At 38.8% G+C, this 21,310-nt stretch overlaps 1 protein-coding gene across 1 annotated transcript in view; it reads right to left on the reverse strand.

Annotated features, from left to right (window-relative positions):
* Nucleotides 1-2,203: 2,203 nt before the first annotated feature.
* The window catches only part of RNF17 (ring finger protein 17), a 38,962-nt gene continuing 19,855 nt past the window's right edge, over nt 2,204-21,310 (reverse strand). Inside the window, exons 19-35 of the mRNA XM_068181351.1 lie at nt 20,826-20,946; nt 19,971-20,088; nt 18,154-18,375; nt 17,031-17,181; nt 15,844-15,962; nt 15,150-15,240; nt 14,174-14,289; nt 13,542-13,849; nt 12,374-12,537; nt 11,466-11,585; nt 9,009-9,089; nt 8,229-8,354; nt 5,946-6,050; nt 5,219-5,369; nt 4,181-4,316; nt 2,662-2,851; nt 2,204-2,325 (exon numbers count right to left, since the gene is read on the reverse strand). Coding sequence (XP_068037452.1) covers nt 2,227-2,325; nt 2,662-2,851; nt 4,181-4,316; nt 5,219-5,369; nt 5,946-6,050; nt 8,229-8,354; nt 9,009-9,089; nt 11,466-11,585; nt 12,374-12,537; nt 13,542-13,849; nt 14,174-14,289; nt 15,150-15,240; nt 15,844-15,962; nt 17,031-17,181; nt 18,154-18,375; nt 19,971-20,088; nt 20,826-20,946 — 2,418 coding nt within the window. The 3' untranslated portion in view covers nt 2,204-2,226. The remainder of the gene's footprint in view (nt 2,326-2,661; nt 2,852-4,180; nt 4,317-5,218; nt 5,370-5,945; nt 6,051-8,228; nt 8,355-9,008; nt 9,090-11,465; nt 11,586-12,373; nt 12,538-13,541; nt 13,850-14,173; nt 14,290-15,149; nt 15,241-15,843; nt 15,963-17,030; nt 17,182-18,153; nt 18,376-19,970; nt 20,089-20,825; nt 20,947-21,310) is intronic.

Here is a 21,310-nt window from a genome sequence, read left to right on the forward strand (position 1 = left end):
AAATCAGCTATCAGTGAACACTCAAAACAACTGCAGACCACACCTTATTTTGGACATCTGTTTACTTACTGCTTGACTTGAAAGACCAAAGGAATGGCAGTCTTGGGCTATTCTTTTTCCTTCATCTTGCTTTTTTACCTTGGAGTAGACTGCAGTGTCTGTTCTATAAACTGCTCTTCTATACTCACAGGGCTAACACAGGTGAAACTGTGGGACAGGTTCTTTCTCCAAGCTACTCAGGAACACCAGAAAATTAACAAAAGTCATCTCATCCAGTTTTCCCACCTAACAGATATTTTTAAGCTGACTTGTCTTTCAAAGTTCTGCAGTACCTACTATCAAAAGGTTGCTGCTGGGCTGGCTGCTTTAAGTCTCCATTCTTGTGCATGCTGAAAAATTTGTTTCCTTCTCTCACATGGCAGAAGATACTTTCTTCTCCTTGTCTCCTCTGCCCCCTCCCCTTTTTTCTCCTCAGTGAAGGCAAGCTCTGTCCTTACCCTGTCTATGCCCTTTATTTCTCAGAGGGTGGCAATGAGAACTGTGCTCGCTCACACCCAGAAGTTCCCTGGCTGGGTGGAGAAACAGGTCCTGGCCTTTTGGGTCAAACTGCTCTAACAGTGGCTGTTACATAATTCAGGGCTGAGTTGCTTTCAAGACGGATGATAAACAGTGGGGTTTTGGTCTTCTTTAAATGAAAACATTTTGAAAATGAGCATGAGATCTCTGGGGTATTTGCAACAGCACCTAGGACATGTCTGGTTAGTACCAGAATATGTACTGGAAGTATGACAGGATCTTTCCACTGCTTGTCCCATTGTGCCTGGGCATGGAGGTCAGCTTTGGACTCTTGCTTTCATGGGAGCTTGAAGAAGAGATGTGTGCAAAGCTCTGTGTGTATGAGCACAGACTGAAGCACAGCAGGTTCCCCCTGAACAGCAGGAGGCTGCTTTACTGGGCAGGTGACTGAGCCCTGGAACTGGCTGCCTGGAGAGGTTGTGCAGTCATCACACAAGTGTTTTCCTTGATAATCTAGACAAAGCTCTCCCTGGAGAGACTGAGAGGGGCTGAGCTTTACAGGTAAAGGATTTAGTACAATAAAGAGACATCTGAAGAAACCTGACATACTACATCAGTAAAGGAAAACAAGCTTTCAGGTGCATGCTGACCAAACTGTTTATTCCCAAACTCTGAAGTGAAAGAGGTGTAACACCACCTGAAAGTGGAAACAGAAACCAGCAACAAATCAAACATGTTCCAGAACAAAGACAGTAATGCAGCCCCAGCTGTTTGCTCCCTATCTGGTGCTGGATGGAGATGTCTGTCACCAAATAAACCTGAAACACAAGAAAGAGCTATGTCACGATAATAAAACTATCCTCTTCCCTTCCAAGTCTTTTAACAAGATACTAGAACAAGCGTCCCCGCATCAGCTCTTGATATAATTCTTCACCACTGCATTAGTTCCATCTACTCCTATGTGAAGGGTATCACAGAACAATACTTAAGGCTCCAAGGCCAGAAAAGACTGAGATGTGGATACATAGTTTCACTATTCCAATATTAGAAAGTGTTAGGAACATCATCTGTTCGCATCTGCTAGAAGAGTGTTTATTAAATGGGAAGGAAATGGGAATAAATAAATGGGAAGGGAAAATGACATAACAAGGTTGGCCAAGAAATCTGAAAATCTAAGTCTCAGGTATTCCCCATGGATAACACATATCCCCATGGATAACACATAACCCAAATGAAGAGCTTTATACACATAGTATAAAGCCCTTCATTAAAACTATTCCATGTTTGTCTAGACATGTGGACACCAGAATGTTATCACAGATGTTTGCCTGAGCAACCATTGAGAACCACCAGCACCTGACACAGATTAAAAGCAAAAAAAAAAAAATTACTTATGATGGTTTGGGCAGAGAACACTCTGCCACATCTGCAAATTGCCGTTTTCAGTTACTGGCAGCAGAAGCTCTTTATGTTATACCACCAAGTGTTCTTTGTTTCAGTGCCTGTAAATTCTTAAAACTGGGGGTTTCAGTAATGGTATATAATAAAGTTAACTTTTAACAACTTTTTGTTTTATGTTTAATACTTTACTAATAGAATGGATGTGTGGACAGAAGGGATTTTTTCTGAAATAAACTTAAGTTGTCCACATTACTGGCAGTTTATACTTCACCTAGAACTTCTGAAATCATGGTCACTGTACTTACATGTTCACTGATCCAACTCTGCAAGACCCATTTCTATGAGCTTCAGATGAACCAGATTTTTGTCATCTCCATACAAAGCAATGGTAACCTCTGGTGAAACAGTCTGAAAGTTTACAGTGTTGAGAGTTACAGATTTATATCTCAAGCAGATACTGAAATATTTTACTGGCTGTACTCACTGTCTAAATGGAACTGTGAATATAAAAAGAATACCTCTGTTTTTAAGTAAACTGGTTTTAAAATAACAGGAACGCTCAGAAACTTTGTGATTGCAGAATTTGAGAACACCATACCATTTTCTCTTAGCTTTCCTTCATGGTAAATGGTTTTCAATTTTAAACTATGAGGATTCACAGTAAAAGACAGACTTAGAAATTAGAGTGCTAGTAAGAATTTTAGGCTCAGCAAGAACCAGGGAAAACAAAAAAGCATTTCTTACAAGTATGGAAGCAGAGAGACGCTTTCCTTCAACACAGTCCACCATGGTCCACAACGCTTTCAGGCTCCATTCTGGGGAATAAGGAATTCTTTCCACGTTTTTGTCATCTGAAGCAGGTCTAAATCCAGCCAACAGAACTCGTACTGCTTGAACTGGATACTTCAGCAGATGACAAGGTATGTGGCGCAATCTGAAAGCAAAATGAGAAGCGCTCACCCACAGCAATCCACCGGTCAGTAAGGACATCAGGATGGCTGAGTGGCTGATGCAGTACTTTTATGGTGAGGGAACCAGGACTGCAGTCCCTGCTCTACAGAAACATGCCAACATCAGACCAAACAATTCTCAGGCAGGGCTAGGCCCTCTGAAGGACTTAGCACAGGAGCTGTCAAAAAGCAGCCCAGCATCACAGACCCCTCCCCAGTACCCTGCTCAGGGAAGAGTCTCAAGAGCCAAAGACTGCAGCACAGGAATCTAAGTGTGAATCACACCAATGCAGCTCCACAAAACTTTGTGGTCCAAATGCTCCACACCTGAATGTGCTCTAGACACATTACTGGAAATAGGTACCTGGAGTTTACATTATCATCTCTCCATTCTTTATCTTTCTATCCCAAAAGCAAGGGAAATGGGAAGCAGAGAAATGCAACTCAAACAGAAGAGACAGTCTCCCAAGACCCTAACAGACTGTAAAGCACAGAATCTGTTCAAATCCCTGCTTCTGCATCATCTTCAGCAAGAAAGTGTACATTCCACAATAAGCTTGAGAGCAAGTCACTGTCATTAAGCAGTACGTGTGTGTGTATGTATATATGTACTATATATACAGGTTCTATATATGCACTGTAGTACTATGTATTATCCACATATATATAAACGTATATGTATGAGAAATTCAGACAGGCTTATGGAACCCTAAAAGCCTGGGATGTTTGAGACGCTCAGCTGACATCTGTGTCAGCACAGAAGCAGTCCAGAGCATCTCAGAACTGCACAGAACAGGGATTTGAACTTCCATTTTCCACACAGGCAGAGCAGGGTGTGTCCCACTCAGATACTCCCTTATCCCTAAGTTTATTCACCACCTATCTTCTGTGTAAACAACAGTCACACAGGATTGGGATTTGTTTGTACATCTGGAGGGCTCAGCCCTTGTTTTTAGTAAGGTCCTCAGGTGCAGAAGCAGATTAACCTGAGCCCACTCACAGGTTAAGTAAGTGGAGATAATGGAGAAATCTGATATTATAATAATGTGCTTCTCAGAACAACCTGAAACAGAGAAGCAGGTGCACAAAAACCCCACACCCTGCAGACACAAATTATTTAACCAGCCAAAGCGCTTTCTGTCTAACTGAAATCCAATAGTAAATGATGGGAAAAATGTTTATGTAGTTCTAGAAAAATTATAAATAAATATGTATGTTACATTTATTATTAAGTACTTATTTGTAAGATTTAAGTGTATACATACATACATACACACAGACATTTTGCATGCAGTTGTTTCTTACTTATTTACCTGCTTGTTGGGGCAACTAAGTAAGTACCATAGTCAACAAACTGAACCAGAATCTGAACAGGGACAAGCTGTGTAATAGAGAGGAGCTTTGCTCTATACCATAAACCATCCACGTACTCTGCAAGGCAAGGCAGTTCTGTAAAAGAAAGAAAAAACCACAACCATCACATAAGACCCCACAGTACTCAGTGCAGTACAAAATGACCATGAAAATCCACTTTACTTTGTGACCAAAATTAAGTCTCCTCTTCCTTATCAAAGCTGTACTACGATTCTGTTCCATGCATCCTCTAATTCTCTTTGAACTCCAATCAGTACTACGCAATATAAGTCAAGTTTCTCTACCTCACATGGCAATGGTGAGAGATAACAGCAAATTGCTTGGTTAAAAGATAGTGATCCAAACAGTTTAATGCTCCAGCTTTTCAACTTGGACTCATCTGCACAATCCAGCGAGTAAACAGATTGATCTCCAAGTGAAAATAGACAGGTCTGGAAGACAGGAGGCAGATAATGCCTAAAACCTCGCCTAGAGTTTTATGAGTTGACAGAATCAAGTACGAGTGAGAACTGCTTTCTTTACCAGGTTTTAGACAGCCATACTTGTTGTAGTTTAGACCCAACAGCTGTGGACATTAAAGTGATGCTCCTTAGGTGTGGTGCTCCTCTAAACATTTATAACATGATTTTCTGTACATAACTTTTGTCTTTGAATATTTAACAAAATTGTCACAGTTCAGTGACAGGGGCCTTTAGGGTAAAGTTTTATTACTGCCAAATGGGATCTAAAGTCAGTTCATAACTCTTAAAAGGCATCAGGAATCTGACTTTTGTCCATCATTTTCCAGTGGAAGAGAAAGACACAAAAGCCTCAATTTAATGAAAAATAAAAACGTACATAATAGTGTATTATGTAATTATAGTGTGATCTTACTTCTTACTCTACAAAACTTTTATTTAAAGATACATAGAAACACAACAGGAAACTCAGGCTTTCTGAATATCCACATGAAACAACAGCAAAAAACCACAACGTACCTTTTTTGAAGTTTGTTAGATGAGGAAGTGTCTTTACAATTTTATTGCACCACTTCAGGGCTTTACTAAGGCTCTCTGAGTCACAGCTGGCAGATCTCTCTGTGGCAGAGCACTTTTTAAGGTTCTCAGAAGAATCAAGACAAATATAAACCTAGTTAAAGAAAAGGTTCTGATGTTACTATTTTTTTGAAGTTAATTTAGTAATGAGGAATTCCAACCATCATGAAAAGATTACTTTTAATCCAGATTCCATCTTTGAAAGGTTCAGCATCTCCTTGCTCTCCTTTCTTCTCTATTTCACCATTCAACATTCAAAGTCCACATAGGAATAATTTATTCCATCAATGCACATGACATTCTGCCTTTTGCCTGGGAGACTGAGCAGAACACTCCAGGAAGTTGTGTGGGCTTACACAAAATTTGCTGTTGTTCTGACACAATAAATTCCAACTACCTATTTTCTTCTTAAAAAAGCTAAGTACCAGACTGCAGTAGTGTAATTCTTTCAATTTGTTTTTCTAGAGAAATGATTAGTGTTTCACTGGCCCCACGTGTGAGATTATTTCAACTAAGTCTTTATCCAGAGAGCTGCCCCACACAACCCCCTGCACCAATAGCTCAGGACCATTTTGCAGCCTCTAAAATGCTCTAAGACTGCCAGCTGTGATCTCCTTTCCACCAGCTCGATGGGAGTACAGCATGTGAGATGCTGACCAAACACACTCACCTCCTTGGGGGACACCAAGTGGGTAACTGTGACAGGAAAGGTTTCTCCTGGAACAGGCAGTGGTTGCAGCAGGTACGAAGGCGAAAGGTCTCCTTCAAATTCCCCCTAGACCAAGACAGACTTTAGCTGAGCATCATATTGAATAAAAAAAATAGAAACTAACTTGGGTATGACTTCTGCTTCAAAGGATATACCTAGGAAGGCGTGTAATAACAATAAGCAGTGTGTCCTTGATGAAAAAAACCAACATTGCAATGTACAGATACAGATTTTTCTTTGCAGCATGGCATTATCCAGTGTGTCCTTTAGAACCATGTATTTGAATTCTACATGTCATTTCTGCATCTGGTTCACCACAAAATAAACCCTGGTGCATTAAATTATATTTTTAGAAGGATACATGGCACACAGCTCAGCTAGATTATAGGTTGTGAAAAGAGCTCATATTATCTCTTGTAATTAAAACATGATGTGTAACAAAATGTACAATTTCTCCAAAATACATTTTTACACATTGACTCGATGAACACTTTTCATTATGCACAGAGAAAAAGAGAAAAGTAGAAGCAACATATGTAACTGGAAAATGAGACAAATTATGACCCTTTTTTCCCCTGCAGTATCTGACAGAGGATGCAGTACAAAAAAATCATTATGTTCCTCAAACTTAACTAGGAAAAAAAGAATTTTTTCCATTCAAAGTACATACTCCTAGAAGTAAAGAAAGGATGTCTAACTAAATCATAGATACACAAACTGAATGCTGCCCTACCAGGAATCTTTCAGGCTGATGCCTAAGCTAGGATGGTCATAAGGTCACAAAGAACAGCTCCTAAGCTCATCAGTGCAGCACAACACAAGCGCATCTCAAAGACACACACTGCAGCAATGGGTGCAGTGAGCTCTGCATAAGCCACCATGTTAGCAGCTGCAAGGCTCAAAAAATAGAATGAAGTCCTCATCAGCTTAACTTACCCCAAATCACAGATGTGAAGCTGTGAAATAGAGTTACAAAACTATAGAATAATAGGCAATGGTTAAACCTTACATAAAAATAATGCACTTCAGCTGTCTTGTGAGCACGGCTGCTGAGTCTCTGCAACTAAAACCAGAGCTGATTATATTTGAACGTGTTCAGAGCTGCTTGCTTCCCACTTCTGCTGTTCCTGAGATTCAGCTGAAGTTCTGGATGCCTTGCTTCATTTCTGGTCTACAGCTGAACACTTCTGATGTCTGTTTTCTTACAAATTGTTCTGAGTCACTTATTCCTGGAATGGATATGCTTAATGCTATTATTCCTTGAGGAAAGTATTTCAGGTTTTTTCAAATGCTTCTTGCTTGCCACCTTCTTACATGGCTTTATTTTTGTTTTCCAAATTTGATTTTTGTGTTAAAGGTACAAATCTCATTTCCAGATCCATATTTAGTTTGCTAAAAGCTGTGTGTTGTACTGACTTTATGAAAATGCAACAAGAGATTGATTTACAATTAGGTTTTCCATGGTTACTCAGTTCTAATATACACTGGGGGATTTTTCTAACTGCATCATGAGCCCAGTGGCAGAAAACTCAAGCTTTGCACCAGCAGTGACAGCAGCAGACTCTACTGGAAAATTACTTTATGAAGCAAAGATGTTTGTTGGAAAGAAAAGTATGTTGGCAGACAAACAGAATTAAGAGAAAAATGCAATAACAAAGTCTTAGCAATTTAAATAAACCTGATCCTAAAATTTCAAGGAACAAAAAATGAAAACAAATACAGAGAAATTACATATGTATGGGTTTTTTGTGTAAAGACAATGAAGTTAGGTGAAAACTTCAATCCTTCCTTTAAGATCATCAGGTTAAGTGTCCCACACTCTTGGAATAAAGAACCTAGGTAACTCCCCTACAAATCACTGAGTTTATGATGAAATACTCGATTTAATTTACTCCATCCTTGGATATATTTCTAGGAATAACTAATCCCTTCAAGTGATATTCCTAGTGTTCTAGAGGAACACAAAAACTAGCTGGACTTCAAACAGAAGTGCAAAAATCTCTTTTCATTACAGAATCCACAAACAAACTCGTGGCAATTCACTGTTCCACAGAGTCTTATCAGCACATTGTAGCTCCTCACGCTGTGCTGCAGATCTGTGTGCTCAGTCCTACTGCTGCTTACAGCACAAAACCACAGAAATATTAAAAAAAGTAACAAATCCTCCTAGGTCACAACAAGCAACTGAAAGTCTTTCCAATGTTAGAACAGCAACAGCAAAAGGGACACACACACTGGTCTCACCAGCTTTTGTATGTCCTGGCAATCTTCAGCAACACAGTACCTCTGGTATGCCATGAAGGACGAAAGCGACATTCCCCCAAAATAGAGGCTGATGGACAACTTGCCCCATGGGTTATCTGGTAATTCCTATTTACACAGGACAAAACAGGATTGTAATAGTAAAACTGGGACTGAAGTTTTAGAAACAGTGACCAAGAAATTCAAACCTCTCTTGTTAATGTGTATAACAGTCGAAGACAAGACCAAGATACCTATTAACACCAGCTGTAACACAAATGGGAATATCTTTCTTTCTGATATGGAAGCACCAATTGCTCACCCTAACACTGAAATATTATCCCATGTTTGCTCACTTAAACCCTTCCCCTTCACAATTTATCATTAAGCTGTCTGAAATGGCTTGTTTTCAGATAATACAGAGAATGTACTTCCCTATAATTTTAATAAATCAATTTAAGCATATCCATACTGAACTATGTCAGAATTTTATCACTTAAAATAGAATTTAGAACAATTTATGCTGCCGATAGGTAGGTGACTTGTCAGAAAGATAACGCAACAGGGTGAAAAAAGAGCACTAACTCCAATGAACATATTTATGGCCTGAAAACTATAGTAAGGGTAAAGTCACAGGAGAAGTAAGTTTAGTTGTGGTTTTTCTTTTGTCTAAGAAATACATTTACTGCTATACTCCCTCATGTACCAGTCTTTATGCCAGTTAAAAAGACAAAGACAACAAAAACTTCACTTCATTTCACATCTATGAATAAATTAGGCTACCTTAACATGAATTTCAACCTCTTCATTTTTGAGAAGTTCTTGAAGGTATTCTACTGCCTCCTGCTGCCAAAAACTTCCAATCTATTTGGAGAAAAGCAAGAAACCAACACATTAAGATGCTAACAAGTAATATTCTTAGGGTAGATGGAAATACACAACTACCATTAAAATAGAAAACACACATCATTAGTTTATCTACAATAATTTAAATATCTGCTATTTGGTGCATTAAAATTTATGTGACAATGCAACCCACAATTTTGAGATCCTGAAATGGCTTAGAAAGAGATGCTGCTTGCCACATCTAACCAATACTATGTACACAATAATGTATGTGTACAAAATTGTCCAAAGCATAATCCAACTCGTTACAGAAACTAAGATAACACTCAACAAAACACAGAATACCTTAAATACTTCTATTCTCTGCTGTATCTGTTTGCTTTCCAACCTGGATGCTTACAAGCCTGTCTTTCATAGAATCATGGACTGGTTTGGGTTGGAAAGGAATTTAAAGATCGAGTTTCAACCTCTTGCTATGGGGACAGAGGCACCTTCCACTCGATCAAGTTGCTCCAAGCCCCCTCCAACCTGGCCTTGAACACTTTAGGAATGGGGCATCATCCCTGGGCAGCCTGTTCCCATGTCTTGCTGTCCTTGTAGTGAAGATTTTCTTCCTAGTACCACATCTAAACCTGCCCTCTGTTATTCTGAACAGAGAATAACAGAGGGCAGGTTGTCCTATCACTCCATGACCTTGTAAGGAGTCCCTCCCCAGCTCTCTTGTAGCCCCCTTTAGGTACTGGAAGATCCTGGAAGGTACTGAAGCTATCCCTGGAGCCTTCTTCTTTCCAGGACAAAGAGCCTGAACTCTCTCAGCCTATCATCATAGGAGAGGTGCTTCAGCCCTATGATCTTCATCATCCTTCCCTGGACTTGCTCCCACAGGTGCTGCTCTTCAGGTGCTCTCCTGACCTGCCATCCCTCTCCAGGCTTGGCACGCCTATGGAACAAAGATGCTCTTCCTCTTCCCTGACAGACAGCCCCCACAGGACCCCACCAGACCAGGCTCCTCCAAGTGAGTGCCATCATCCAAGCAGCCCCACCACTGGCTGTGGCAAGAGTCCTGTAATGATTTCTTAACTCACCAGCCTGGAGCGAACCTTTCAAACCCCTTCCCCCTGCCAGACAGGAGTCATGAAAAAGCTACTGGCAGGCCACTGATCCTTATGAACACTCTTGGGATCTGCAACCCCTGCAAATACAGCCAGAAGCAGTCTGAGGGGTATCACCAGGAGTAGATAACTGACTCATGGCAATGGGTAACAGTGAGAGGAATGTTTGAGGCCTGGCAGCCTCTCAGTGATGCTCCCGATACAAACAGGCAGGAGCACCATCCCTCTCTAGAGTGTTGGGTCAGCACGTGGGTTCCTCTGAGCTCTCTGAAGGGAGCACCCACTCCTATCTCCTGTCACTCACTGCCTTTTGTCAGCTGCACTGGGGGTAGCACTCCTCCGCCCTGGCCTCTCTCCTGATGTGACAGCTCTGCCCTCATCAGCCCGCAGAGTGACGAAGCAGTGCTGCAAGAGCACCCCACACTCTGGGGAAAATCTCCTCTTCTTGCAGGTCCTTGACATTGCAAGCTCCCATTCTGCATTACTGCCCCTTCTCTCTCCTACTTCTCTGCTGCTGGAAGGGTTTCTGGCTGTTTGGCTGCGGGTCCATGCAGACTGCACCTGGAATCAGCTATCCAACCCCTCCTCAGCCTCCCTGATGCTACACAGCCCCCTCACCACCTGCTGCAGGAGGTTTCCTACCTAGGCATGCTACCTTTTGCTGGCAGGTCTGCTGCCTATCCCTCCCCCACCACCCCTGCAGCCTTCCTTACTCTATCAGTTCAACTATTTCCAGCAATAAAAGTAAGCTGGTAATTTCAGTATTTCACTTATACTAAATGCACCATTCAGAGTAAGCAAAGTGTGACAGTGTGTGAAGATGTTATTTACATACCAATTACTTACTGACAAAAAACCCTAAAACAATTCACCTGTATTAGTTTACATTGTTTCCTACACAGCCAAGTTCATAATGTTATAAACACAGTTTTGTGGGACTTGACAATTTCAGATTGTCTGGCCATTCTGCATTAAGAAATCCAGGACTTACTTTTTGTTGCTGCTATTGCAAAATGAATTATCATTTCAGAGTATCCCCCTGCCAACCCCACAGTGTCCCATCTCACAAAGGTTTAACTCCACTGACAGCTACCTTTCAAGCATGGTCCCCTCATAGAGCAAACCAGTTGGGTCCTGATAACAACCTGCTGAAACAATCCTCATCACCTCTTCTCTGAATCCTTGCAGGCAACAGAAGATACCAGCAACTACTCTCAGCCTGACTAAGCAGGGTACAGACTGGAGTAACCACCTAGCAACACACAGATGTGCCATTACTCACCGGCAGAGTCTTGTACAGCTGGCAGGGGATGCAAAATGGAGGAATGCCAGTGTAAAATGTAGTTGGATACAGGTGACACTGAGGAATGCTCTCTATGTAACCACGATCTATGTACTGTACCTACAGGAAATGCAAAGATTTCCTGAAATAATTCCTGAAATACTTAAGTTTAGTAAGGGAATGCGTTCGTTTACAGCATTACTTTTACAGAGGAAAAAAAAATTATTTGATGGTTAAGTAGGTGATGTGACAAAGTGGAAAAGCAAGAAAGGATTAAAAAAAGTGGTATGGCAGATTAGAAATTCAGTTTATAAACTTCTCTTGCAAGAATTCCTACCTTTTGTGAAATAACCAACATCAGTTTAAAACTGAAAGGAAAAAAATTGTGAACTAGGATAGATTTTTGCAAATCTGCATTCAAAAAACATGAGCAGACTCAAGAGCTTACGTAAGACGAACTGCTAATGAGAAGAAGGCTCTATACCTGTGTAGCAGAAAGAATGCAAAATAGACAGCCCATACTTTTTGGATGGGGATTAGGGCAGGTGTGGGATTCTAAACCTAATTGCTTTCAAAGCATTCTACATATGGTAAGAACAATAATAAACCTAAAAGGGATTACTTACAGGAGATCAAGAGCAGCTTTTTACTTAAGAAAATTAATAATTACAGGGGAAACTACAGGAGAAATTATGACAACTGAAATAGGTAGACAGATTTGATCTTTAAAATAAACGTAAAAATGAGGGCAGTAATCCACACTTTTAAGCAGAATGAACAACTGCACAGGCCAGCTGAATGAAAAAATGTTAAATCCATTATTTATTTTAGAGGATTGGATTATATGCCTTTTTTAAACCCACATATACAGATATACATACACCCTCCCCCCTTACAATCAAACTTACCTGGAGAGTACTGCCACTGACTTCTACAATTTTAGCTCGATACCACACAGTATCTGATCCTCTTACAACACAGGCTTCTCCCTTCTTCCAGCAGTAGGGTATCAGGAGACCAAGGCCTTTGAAGGTATTTTGTATTTCAGCCATCAATTTGTTTAGTGCAGTTTCTTGGGAGAGGGGATGAAATAAAAAAAATAGTCTCTAACATTCATGCAAAATATCTCCATCACTAAACATGTATAAACAAACACATGTGCAGCTCTGAAATATATTTTCCAACACTGATATAATATGTATGTTCAATATCTAGTATATGCAGAAGAGTTACTAACAGTAAACTGCATTTCCAGTTTTGAAGCCATTAGAAATTCTGAATTCTAATCTCAGAAGAACTTGTAGAAGAGTCTATAAATTTTTTAAGTGACATCAAGGCAGCACTATATCAGAGCAAAACAAAGCATGAACAAGACAATAACTCCTAAACCACTGTTTCACTGGTAGGACACCATAAAACAACACAGAAGAGGTGTCCAGAAGAACCCCTCCTGCTATGGGTACAGCAAGAACTACAGGAAGAAAACACAGTCTTGTGCAAGTGGGGTTACTGTTTCAAAGTTTTAGGAATAAAAATTTTTATATAATCTAGCAATTAAATGCACTTGCGGAGCAAAAGAGGTAGAATTAATGTTCTCATATGTAAGTATTTCTCTAAAGCCCAATATACTAACATGGAACTGATGAGTGACACTGCATCAGTCAGAAGAAAAATGGACCTCTTTCAAACAATACAAACGGGAAACATTGTGAGATAGGCTAACTTCCAAGAATCTTTATGACTGTATCTTCATCACTTTGAAGAAAGTTACATTTACTTTATCAGTAAGCACTACAAAATAAAGCAATTGCTGCTTTACCCATTACAGTCTAGAGAAGAAAGGCAAGTAACCTGCCCATCCAAGTGTTTTGGTTTTTTGGATTTCTTGAGAGGGTGGGAGGACAGAAAAGCTGATTTAAGGACAGAGAGAATCCTTGTCCCTCACACCAAAGGACATCACCTCCCAAGAGGAATCTTTCAGAACAGTGAACATGTACCAGATAGGTGTTCTAGTATACATTCTGATACCCAAGGGCACTCAGATTCATAAATGTATTTTCTTCTACGTAAACTCACCAAATGATTTCGGTATTATATAAATAGTTCCATCACCTCCAATACAACTCACTATAGCCTGGAAAATTTTTGCTTCAGGAAGAATGGGAGATTTATATACTTCATTCATTTCTGAACGAGGCAATGGCTCATGTATTTTGAGTGTTTTTTCTTTACTCTCTGAAATAGTGGCATTTTCCTCTGCAACAGTCCTGTTTCTTGCAGATGAAATTTTGGAATTACAACGATCCAGCTGTGTGTTCTCCTGGTCGAAACGTACTTCAAGATGTTCCTTGGAGACTAAATAAGCCCCATCAGCTTTACCAGTTCTAGAAGATTCAATCAAATATCAATAACTGACAAAGAACTTCTAAAGTGCAAAACTACAACATAATACAAGTAACACACAGAAGTGGCAAAGGTATCTCAAAATACTGTCAAGCATCTGATCTACAAACTTAAGAGAACTGACATGTGCCATGGCTACCATAAATAACATTATACTCATTATGTAACTTTATAAGGAAGTTCACTGAAGATGGCGATCTGTTGCTAGAAATGTAGAACACAATCCAAATTTTCTGATTTACTTAATAGTTTGGTCAAAATATGAACATCAGAGTCTGAGAGAATATAAAGAAAAATACCCAAACCTTCTGTTTCTAAGAGCCAAACCCTGTTCAATAAGGTATTCAGAAGTATCAGTCATTTTTCCTGTTTCATCTTTACAAAGAATTTTCACAGGCAATGCACAACCCACATCATTTTCCTGGAAAAAAATGGGAGAGCTGGACAACATACTACAAATACTCATTTCCTCTAAGCTACAGGCATATTTCTCATGTTATTGGTACTGACTGTCAATCAGACATCCTTGAACAATTGGTGCCCACATGAGAAGACACAAATTTATTTAATCCATATGACAGTTCCAATCATTTTACCAACTGTTCTATGCTACACATGACATTAAAAAAAATTGTAAAAACTTGCTTTTTCCCTCAGCTCTTTTAATGGAATCAAGTGCCAAACACTTGTTTTCCAGCAGGACATTTAAACCTAACATAATAACAAAAATAGGACATAAATAACTTCACTCATCACTGCTTTTATTTCCACACAAACTGTAAAATACCACTGGCAGCTGCCAACAGATACTGAACAAATCAAACCCTTCTAATAATACTTTTTTTTTTTTTTAAACATGGAAGAGATCAATTACTAATGATATTCATACAGCACTGGATTAATTCTTTCAGCCTCTGAGGCTTGAAAACTAATATAGTAGCTGCTGAAATAATTCTCATCAAGAACTTGAGCAGCTTGCTTGTCTGTCCATAAAGGCTGTCAGCAACCAGTGATCCCAAAGATACACCTACTATTCTTCAGTAACCAAATATATCAAAGATGAAGTTCTCTCCACACTGGGTAGTCAACTGCTCCAATGCTCCAGTGAATAACAAAAGTAAAGCAGAAAGAAGAAAAGGCACCTTTTTCTCTAGAGCAAACAGCTATACAATCAAGTTCTATTAAAGACTTTTTGAAAGGTAAACTATTCAGAAAAAAAAGCCCAAATTAGCAGACAGCCTGACAGAAATTTTATAAATACCACTGTTTTTTATTACAAACCTGTATGACTATTTTCACTTGTGCTCCAGTTAGGTAATAGGACAAGCATTCACACACTGTTGCTGTCCACTGTGTGCTTCCACCTGTGGGTCTAACATAGAACAAATAATAATCTCTAGGTACAAAAGAAGCTGACATCTTCTGAGTATAACCACCAACTCTTCCCTGTATTAACAACTTGGCTTTTTTTCTACACTGCCTAAACTGTTACAGAAAAAAAAAGAATCTCTACTACAGACATGAGTAACATGAAATCATTATAAATTTCTGCATCTCTACAACTGGAAAAATTAGAAAATACAAGCCCAGAATTTCAAAATGAGGAGGATCATGAGTTCTAGAAGTTATGACACATGTCATGACAGTCTAGAAGAGACCTTCTGTACAGTTTCATGAGATCCAATTAATCTCAAATTCTAAGCCAAGGGAAAAAAGTATTCAATGACATAAATCTGTTCATTATTTTGTAACTTGACCTATAAATATTATTTATTTCTACAGCATAGTTTCTGCTTTACTACTATACAGTGTAACCCTTAGAAAAAACTCCAAACATTTATTAAATAAATCACAGCCACCACCCCATTTCTTTATTCAAAAAGCACATCACATCCAAATCTTACATAATCAGGGCTAACAAAGGTATGTCATTATTAGTTTCTAATGCTGCCACTCAGTATAACGGAAAGGCTACCTTATTTCTGTCAGTGAACATTCTACTGCTAATGTCCTGATGGTCTTCATGTTTTCCTCAAGTTTTCTTAGACAGCTGACCTCCACTGTTTTTTCAGCTCCAGAATCATAAAGTAGTACCTGTTACAGGCAAGAAACCACAAAACAGAAAAAAAACCCCTCTCTTGCTGTTATCTGTAAGAAATGATAATTCAAAGTATCCCTGAGGAGGTTAAAAAATTTTCAAACATTACTGGGATTTAACAAATGCCTTTTGCACTGAAATAATTCATCACAACTCAAGCAACTATCACAGCATAGCATAAGGACAAACCATACAAATGTGCTCAAGGAGGGTTAAACAACTTTATTGACTTTTTGGTAAACCAAGAAACACTGAAATAGCTCTCCTCCACCCCTTGCTTTTTATTCTGATGGGTTAAATAGCTGTTTGAAGGCTCTTGGGCTCAGAAAGCAGATGATGCAAACCTGAAGCACACAAAGTCCCATTTCTGCTTCCTACTAAAGAGATCCCTGGGCACAACCTCATGATGGTGGGGAAAAAAAAAAAAAATCAACAGCAGTCCAGTCCTGAATTGCCTGTATGATCAAAAAGCCATTCTTACTTTGGAGACACATAAGTTCCTAGTCACAAAATGCCTTTTCTGATGCTCATTATTTTCAAATTGGTACAACAAACACATGTTTCAAGCAGTGCTGTGTGAAGTTACTGTGGAAAATGTTATAGCTACATGGCACAGGGCATCACCATCAGTTTAGGTTTCATGCAACTGCCTGACTACATGTGCTCCTGTGGTGTTGGTTCAACTGACTCCATCTTTTAACAAGGATCATTAAGTTTGAATTACTGTGACCCTCAGTTTCACACACCTTCTGGAATCTAAAATGAATTGTTAGACTATAGCTTGGGAATCTCTGCCATGTTCCAAAGGGCAGTGTAAATAAAGAAAAAGTCAACCTCATGAGTCTTCCTCAACTACCAGATTCCCTGCTAAAGGCACCTGAGCTTTGACAAGACAGTCAACTGATTTGCAGCAATGTACAGCATTACTTGAACTCTCAACAAAAGAAAAATGCTGGGAGAAAATATTAACACAGAAGAAAGAAACAAAGATTTAATCTTATTTTAATCAGTGAATGCTTTCAAGTTTAGAAATAAAATTATGAACCCTGTTATAAGAGCTATACCTCTGCACTTGTTTCAGAGACAATCCTGCGGATCTGACCTCTCTGCCACTGTCCCACATCGCATATGTAAACAGCACAGTGCATTTCGCTCTCCCACTTCACAGACTGTGGCTGGGATTCTTTGTAGATGGAAGCCATCTCCTCCTGTAAACTGACATTAAAAAAACTGCTTTTCTAGTGATAAAATGTAATGCAGTAAATAAAAGGCTTATTCAGTCATTGTTTAACTACCATACAATGAAGCTGTACTGTTTTAACAGATGTACAGTGCTGCAGTTTTTCTTCATGACATGTTAGAAATACATTAAATGGGAGTTACAAACCATGCATTCTCATTAAAAGTCTGTACACCTATCATGTTAACTTAAGACACTGGAATTAATCTGAGCAAACCTGAGTGCTTTGTATGGCACTATTTGAAAATGACACCATTTTCTCTTGACAGTTTGAGAGTGTGGTCCCCAACGTCATGACTACATAAATGGAACTCTAGGCAGTTACAGCCAAGAAGATTAAAAGATAAATAAATACATAAGCAACTTGCACTAAACCATGACATACTCTTTTAACTATTCCCAAAGAGTAGGCATGACTACATAAATGTTACCTAAATATCTACCGAAGGCAGGCATCACCCTGTATCTAGAAACTGTGTTCAAACTTCCTAACAGGGTACTGGAAACCCTTTGGGGAAAAAAAAAAAAAACAAAAAAAACAAAACCCTGCTACTACCACTAATAATAAGTTCTAAGACTTGGGATACAGACTTTATTTAACCAGATTTCTAATGAGGGAATGGGAAGGAGAGAAGAAAGAGCAGGAAGATTTAATCTTTTTGGACAGTGTTGTATTCATCAGGCTCCAATACTTACTCCATAAAACTGATTTGAAATAAGAGTGAGATCATATATTTAATTTGGAATCAGAACTATTTAATAAGCCACAATATAGTGCCAACCTCTCTTCTGCTCCTATACTTTCCTCAAGAAAGGCAAGTAAGTCAGCAGCCTTCAAGAAGTACACAGTATCAAATGCAACTCTCATTGGAGTTTGTTCTAACTATACTTCACCACTTTGTAATAAGAACACTTTAACTAAAGGAAAGTTCTTTGAATTTCAGTACCTTTTCAGTATACTTTCTGATGCCAGCAACTGTACAAAAATTTTACTGGGAGACACAACATGACTAATTCTCCCATGTAACTCCTTGTTACAAAGTGATCTGAAATCTCCTTCATCCACAGATTCCATGTCTATAGGAATAAAAGCTTCTGAGGTTTTAGAAATTTCTTCTAGAGGATCATCCCATATTTCATTAGGCTTTACTTCAGTTCTTTCAGTGTACCTATAAAGAACACAAAATACTTAGAATGGAAAGTTTAAACAGATTTTAAATGGAGTGAAAAAGGCTCAATAACAAAATAACAGGAATTATTCAACATGAAAAAAGTGAGCCGTAGCTTACACAAAAACATTCATAAGAGCTACTTCTGAAACACTAATGATAGTAACATTTTTGTCCTCCTTCAGAAGGTATCCTTGCACATTCAGGTAACAGAAGAGATAGCACAGGGAACACCAAGATCATAACAACAGAAGATCTGGAGTGGGCCTCTTGCCCCACAAAATAAGGGACAAAGGCCTGTGGGGGGTCCATTCAAAAGCACAGGAAGAAAAGAAGGAAGGAGCAGCATGGATAAACTGCTGTGTCCTGACCCCAACTCCCTGCACTGTTCACTGCCTCCCTGAATGGACTGAGTGTAACTCAAGTGCAGGAGAGTAATGAGAGTTGCTTGGAATAAACTTGACCCTGGGAAAGGGTGAGAGTAGGTGCTATAAATCTTTTTCTTCTGTGTAACAATGCCAGAATTCGTAATTGTTTATGCTAATTAGTAATAACTAAGTAAAATCAAGTCTAGTTTGCCTGCAACAATATTTGGTAAGTGATTTCTCTGTTTTGACCCACGAGTTTTCTTGCTCAAATTTCTTTGATTTTCTCCCCAGTCCAGCTAAAGAAGGGCTGTGAGCAAGGGATCATAAAATCCACCTTATTCAAGGGATCAGTGTTACACAACAACTTAGGGTAAAGGACTATACCCTCTTGACTGAATGCTGGAAGCAGGCATCCAAATACAGATGGGACACAATAAAATACCTTTGTGACAGGGAAAAAACTCAGCTGTTCAGGCTGTATAGCTTATAAAAATCTTACTAAAAATTCTGACTATGACAGTATTACAGTGTTACTAAGATTTAGTTACATTTGTGAGCTAGGAGAGAAAATCCACTTACATGCATCCTCCTAAAAAAGCAAATTCAGGAATTTCCTTTTGGAATGAAAACTTCCTATGTAATGATATATTTCCATCAGTATTCAAAAAATTATTAATGAAAGAGTAACTACAGATTTTCATTAATACAGCCCATGGATTATCTTGGTAAAAAGCCAGCAAATTAAATGCAGCAGTGTTATATCCTCATCAGCCTCATCCCTCCCACCACATTTCCCAACTCTGCTGTCTTCCCAATCCTTCTGTTGCTGTCATAGCTGGTTACCCAAATGTTTTCTAGTAACTGACCTCCCAAAGAGATGACTCACCTTAGGTACAGGTTTAAGACAGAAATTCTTTTTCTTACTACATGGGAATGGGAACCTTAACAGTAAACACTTTGGGAAGATTTGGCACTTAGGCACACTACAAGTACAGTGCAAACATTTGATTTCAATTTTTTTCACAGGTACAACTTCAATATATTAGTCAAGATTTAGTTTGAGAATTTAACTATCAAACTGCAATTACTCTAAATTACACCAGCTGATGGATGTTACATTAAAATTAATCGATCATAGATGTGGTAAATTCCAGCCACTGGAGGTGACACGCCAACACCAAATTCTGTATTTCCAAATACTTTAAAAGTAATGCACAGTGTATTTACCCAGGTATGTAGGATGCTAAGTCTTCCTCAACTAGCTGGCAGTTAATACTAAATTTTCTCCCATTATCAGCAGAGGCATTGAAGAGCTCAATAGATAAGATGTTATTATCTAAAATTTCTGTGAATGCATAATATCAACACAATTAGTGGCAATCAATGACAGTATGAAGACTATGGTTTTAGAGAAGTGACAAATAGTGCTAAATGACAGAATTCTCCAAAATTACATTTGATGTACAAAATAATTGATTCTGAACATCAACAATATGCAGATGCTTAGCTTTGCACATATCCATAACATTAACTTAAAATACACCAATAATCACAAAATGCTTTTGTACAAAAACTCCAACTGCTACGCATAATTCCACTTATTAAATGGGTTCCAAATCATCATTCCACAAGGGCTGAAAAGTAAGTAGCTACACATGAACAATGTACAGTATTGAGAAAAATTCTACTAAGGTATGTATGTGTTATCTGAAATTATTTTTCTTTTTTGGCAATATTTTAGAGCAGCAGCAATCACACTCCCAGCTACCAATAAAGTCAGGAAACATCAAGGACAGTACTTTTGGAAACAAGCCCACCTGAATAATCAGAATGCTTATATCATGTAACACTGGTATGGTCTGAGAGACAACACATGAACAGAACTTTTGTTGCAAGTTTTATCTGTTATGCCTCCTCCTATCAGAGGAGAGAATTTAGATACTCTCACTCCAGGCTATCTCTAGCAGGTATGAACACAAGCATTTCAAATAAATACTATTTTAAATATCAGAGAGATTGTTTCTACATTTGAGTCGACTTAATAATATGTAAATAGAAATTAATATACTCCTGATAACTTACCAATAACTGAGCACAACATAAGTTTATCTTCAGTCATTTCTTCAAATCTTTCTTTGGCTTCTCTGTTCCACTCATGTGCCCCTTTGAATGGCTCAATGCAAGCCAGCCTACACCTGATTGCCTGAAGAGTAACTCAAGATTATGCAACTAACATCACATACAGATCAAGATCATCTCATTATGACTGAATCACAGGCTTTGCTTTGCACTCATGCAAGACACCAAGACCTTGGCTTCTGGTTCCATATTACCACAATCTGATTTAGTTCAAAATGATCCCTCCCTTCCCATGGCTGAGCATGAACCTCACATTCAGAGACCTTCCTGCCAAAATACAAAGAGCCTAAAACTCTTTTTTCTCCCTTTATGGTAAGGCATAGAACTGGTGCAGAGATAAGTAAAGATTATTGCACAGAAGTGACAAAAAAGCCTACTGGTGGCCTTCAAGACTTAAAAAAAACCCCTATCAAACTCTGAAGTTTCAA

Source organism: Anomalospiza imberbis, chromosome 2, assembly GCF_031753505.1.
Source record: "Anomalospiza imberbis isolate Cuckoo-Finch-1a 21T00152 chromosome 2, ASM3175350v1, whole genome shotgun sequence".
Taxonomy (NCBI): domain Eukaryota; kingdom Metazoa; phylum Chordata; class Aves; order Passeriformes; family Viduidae; genus Anomalospiza; species Anomalospiza imberbis.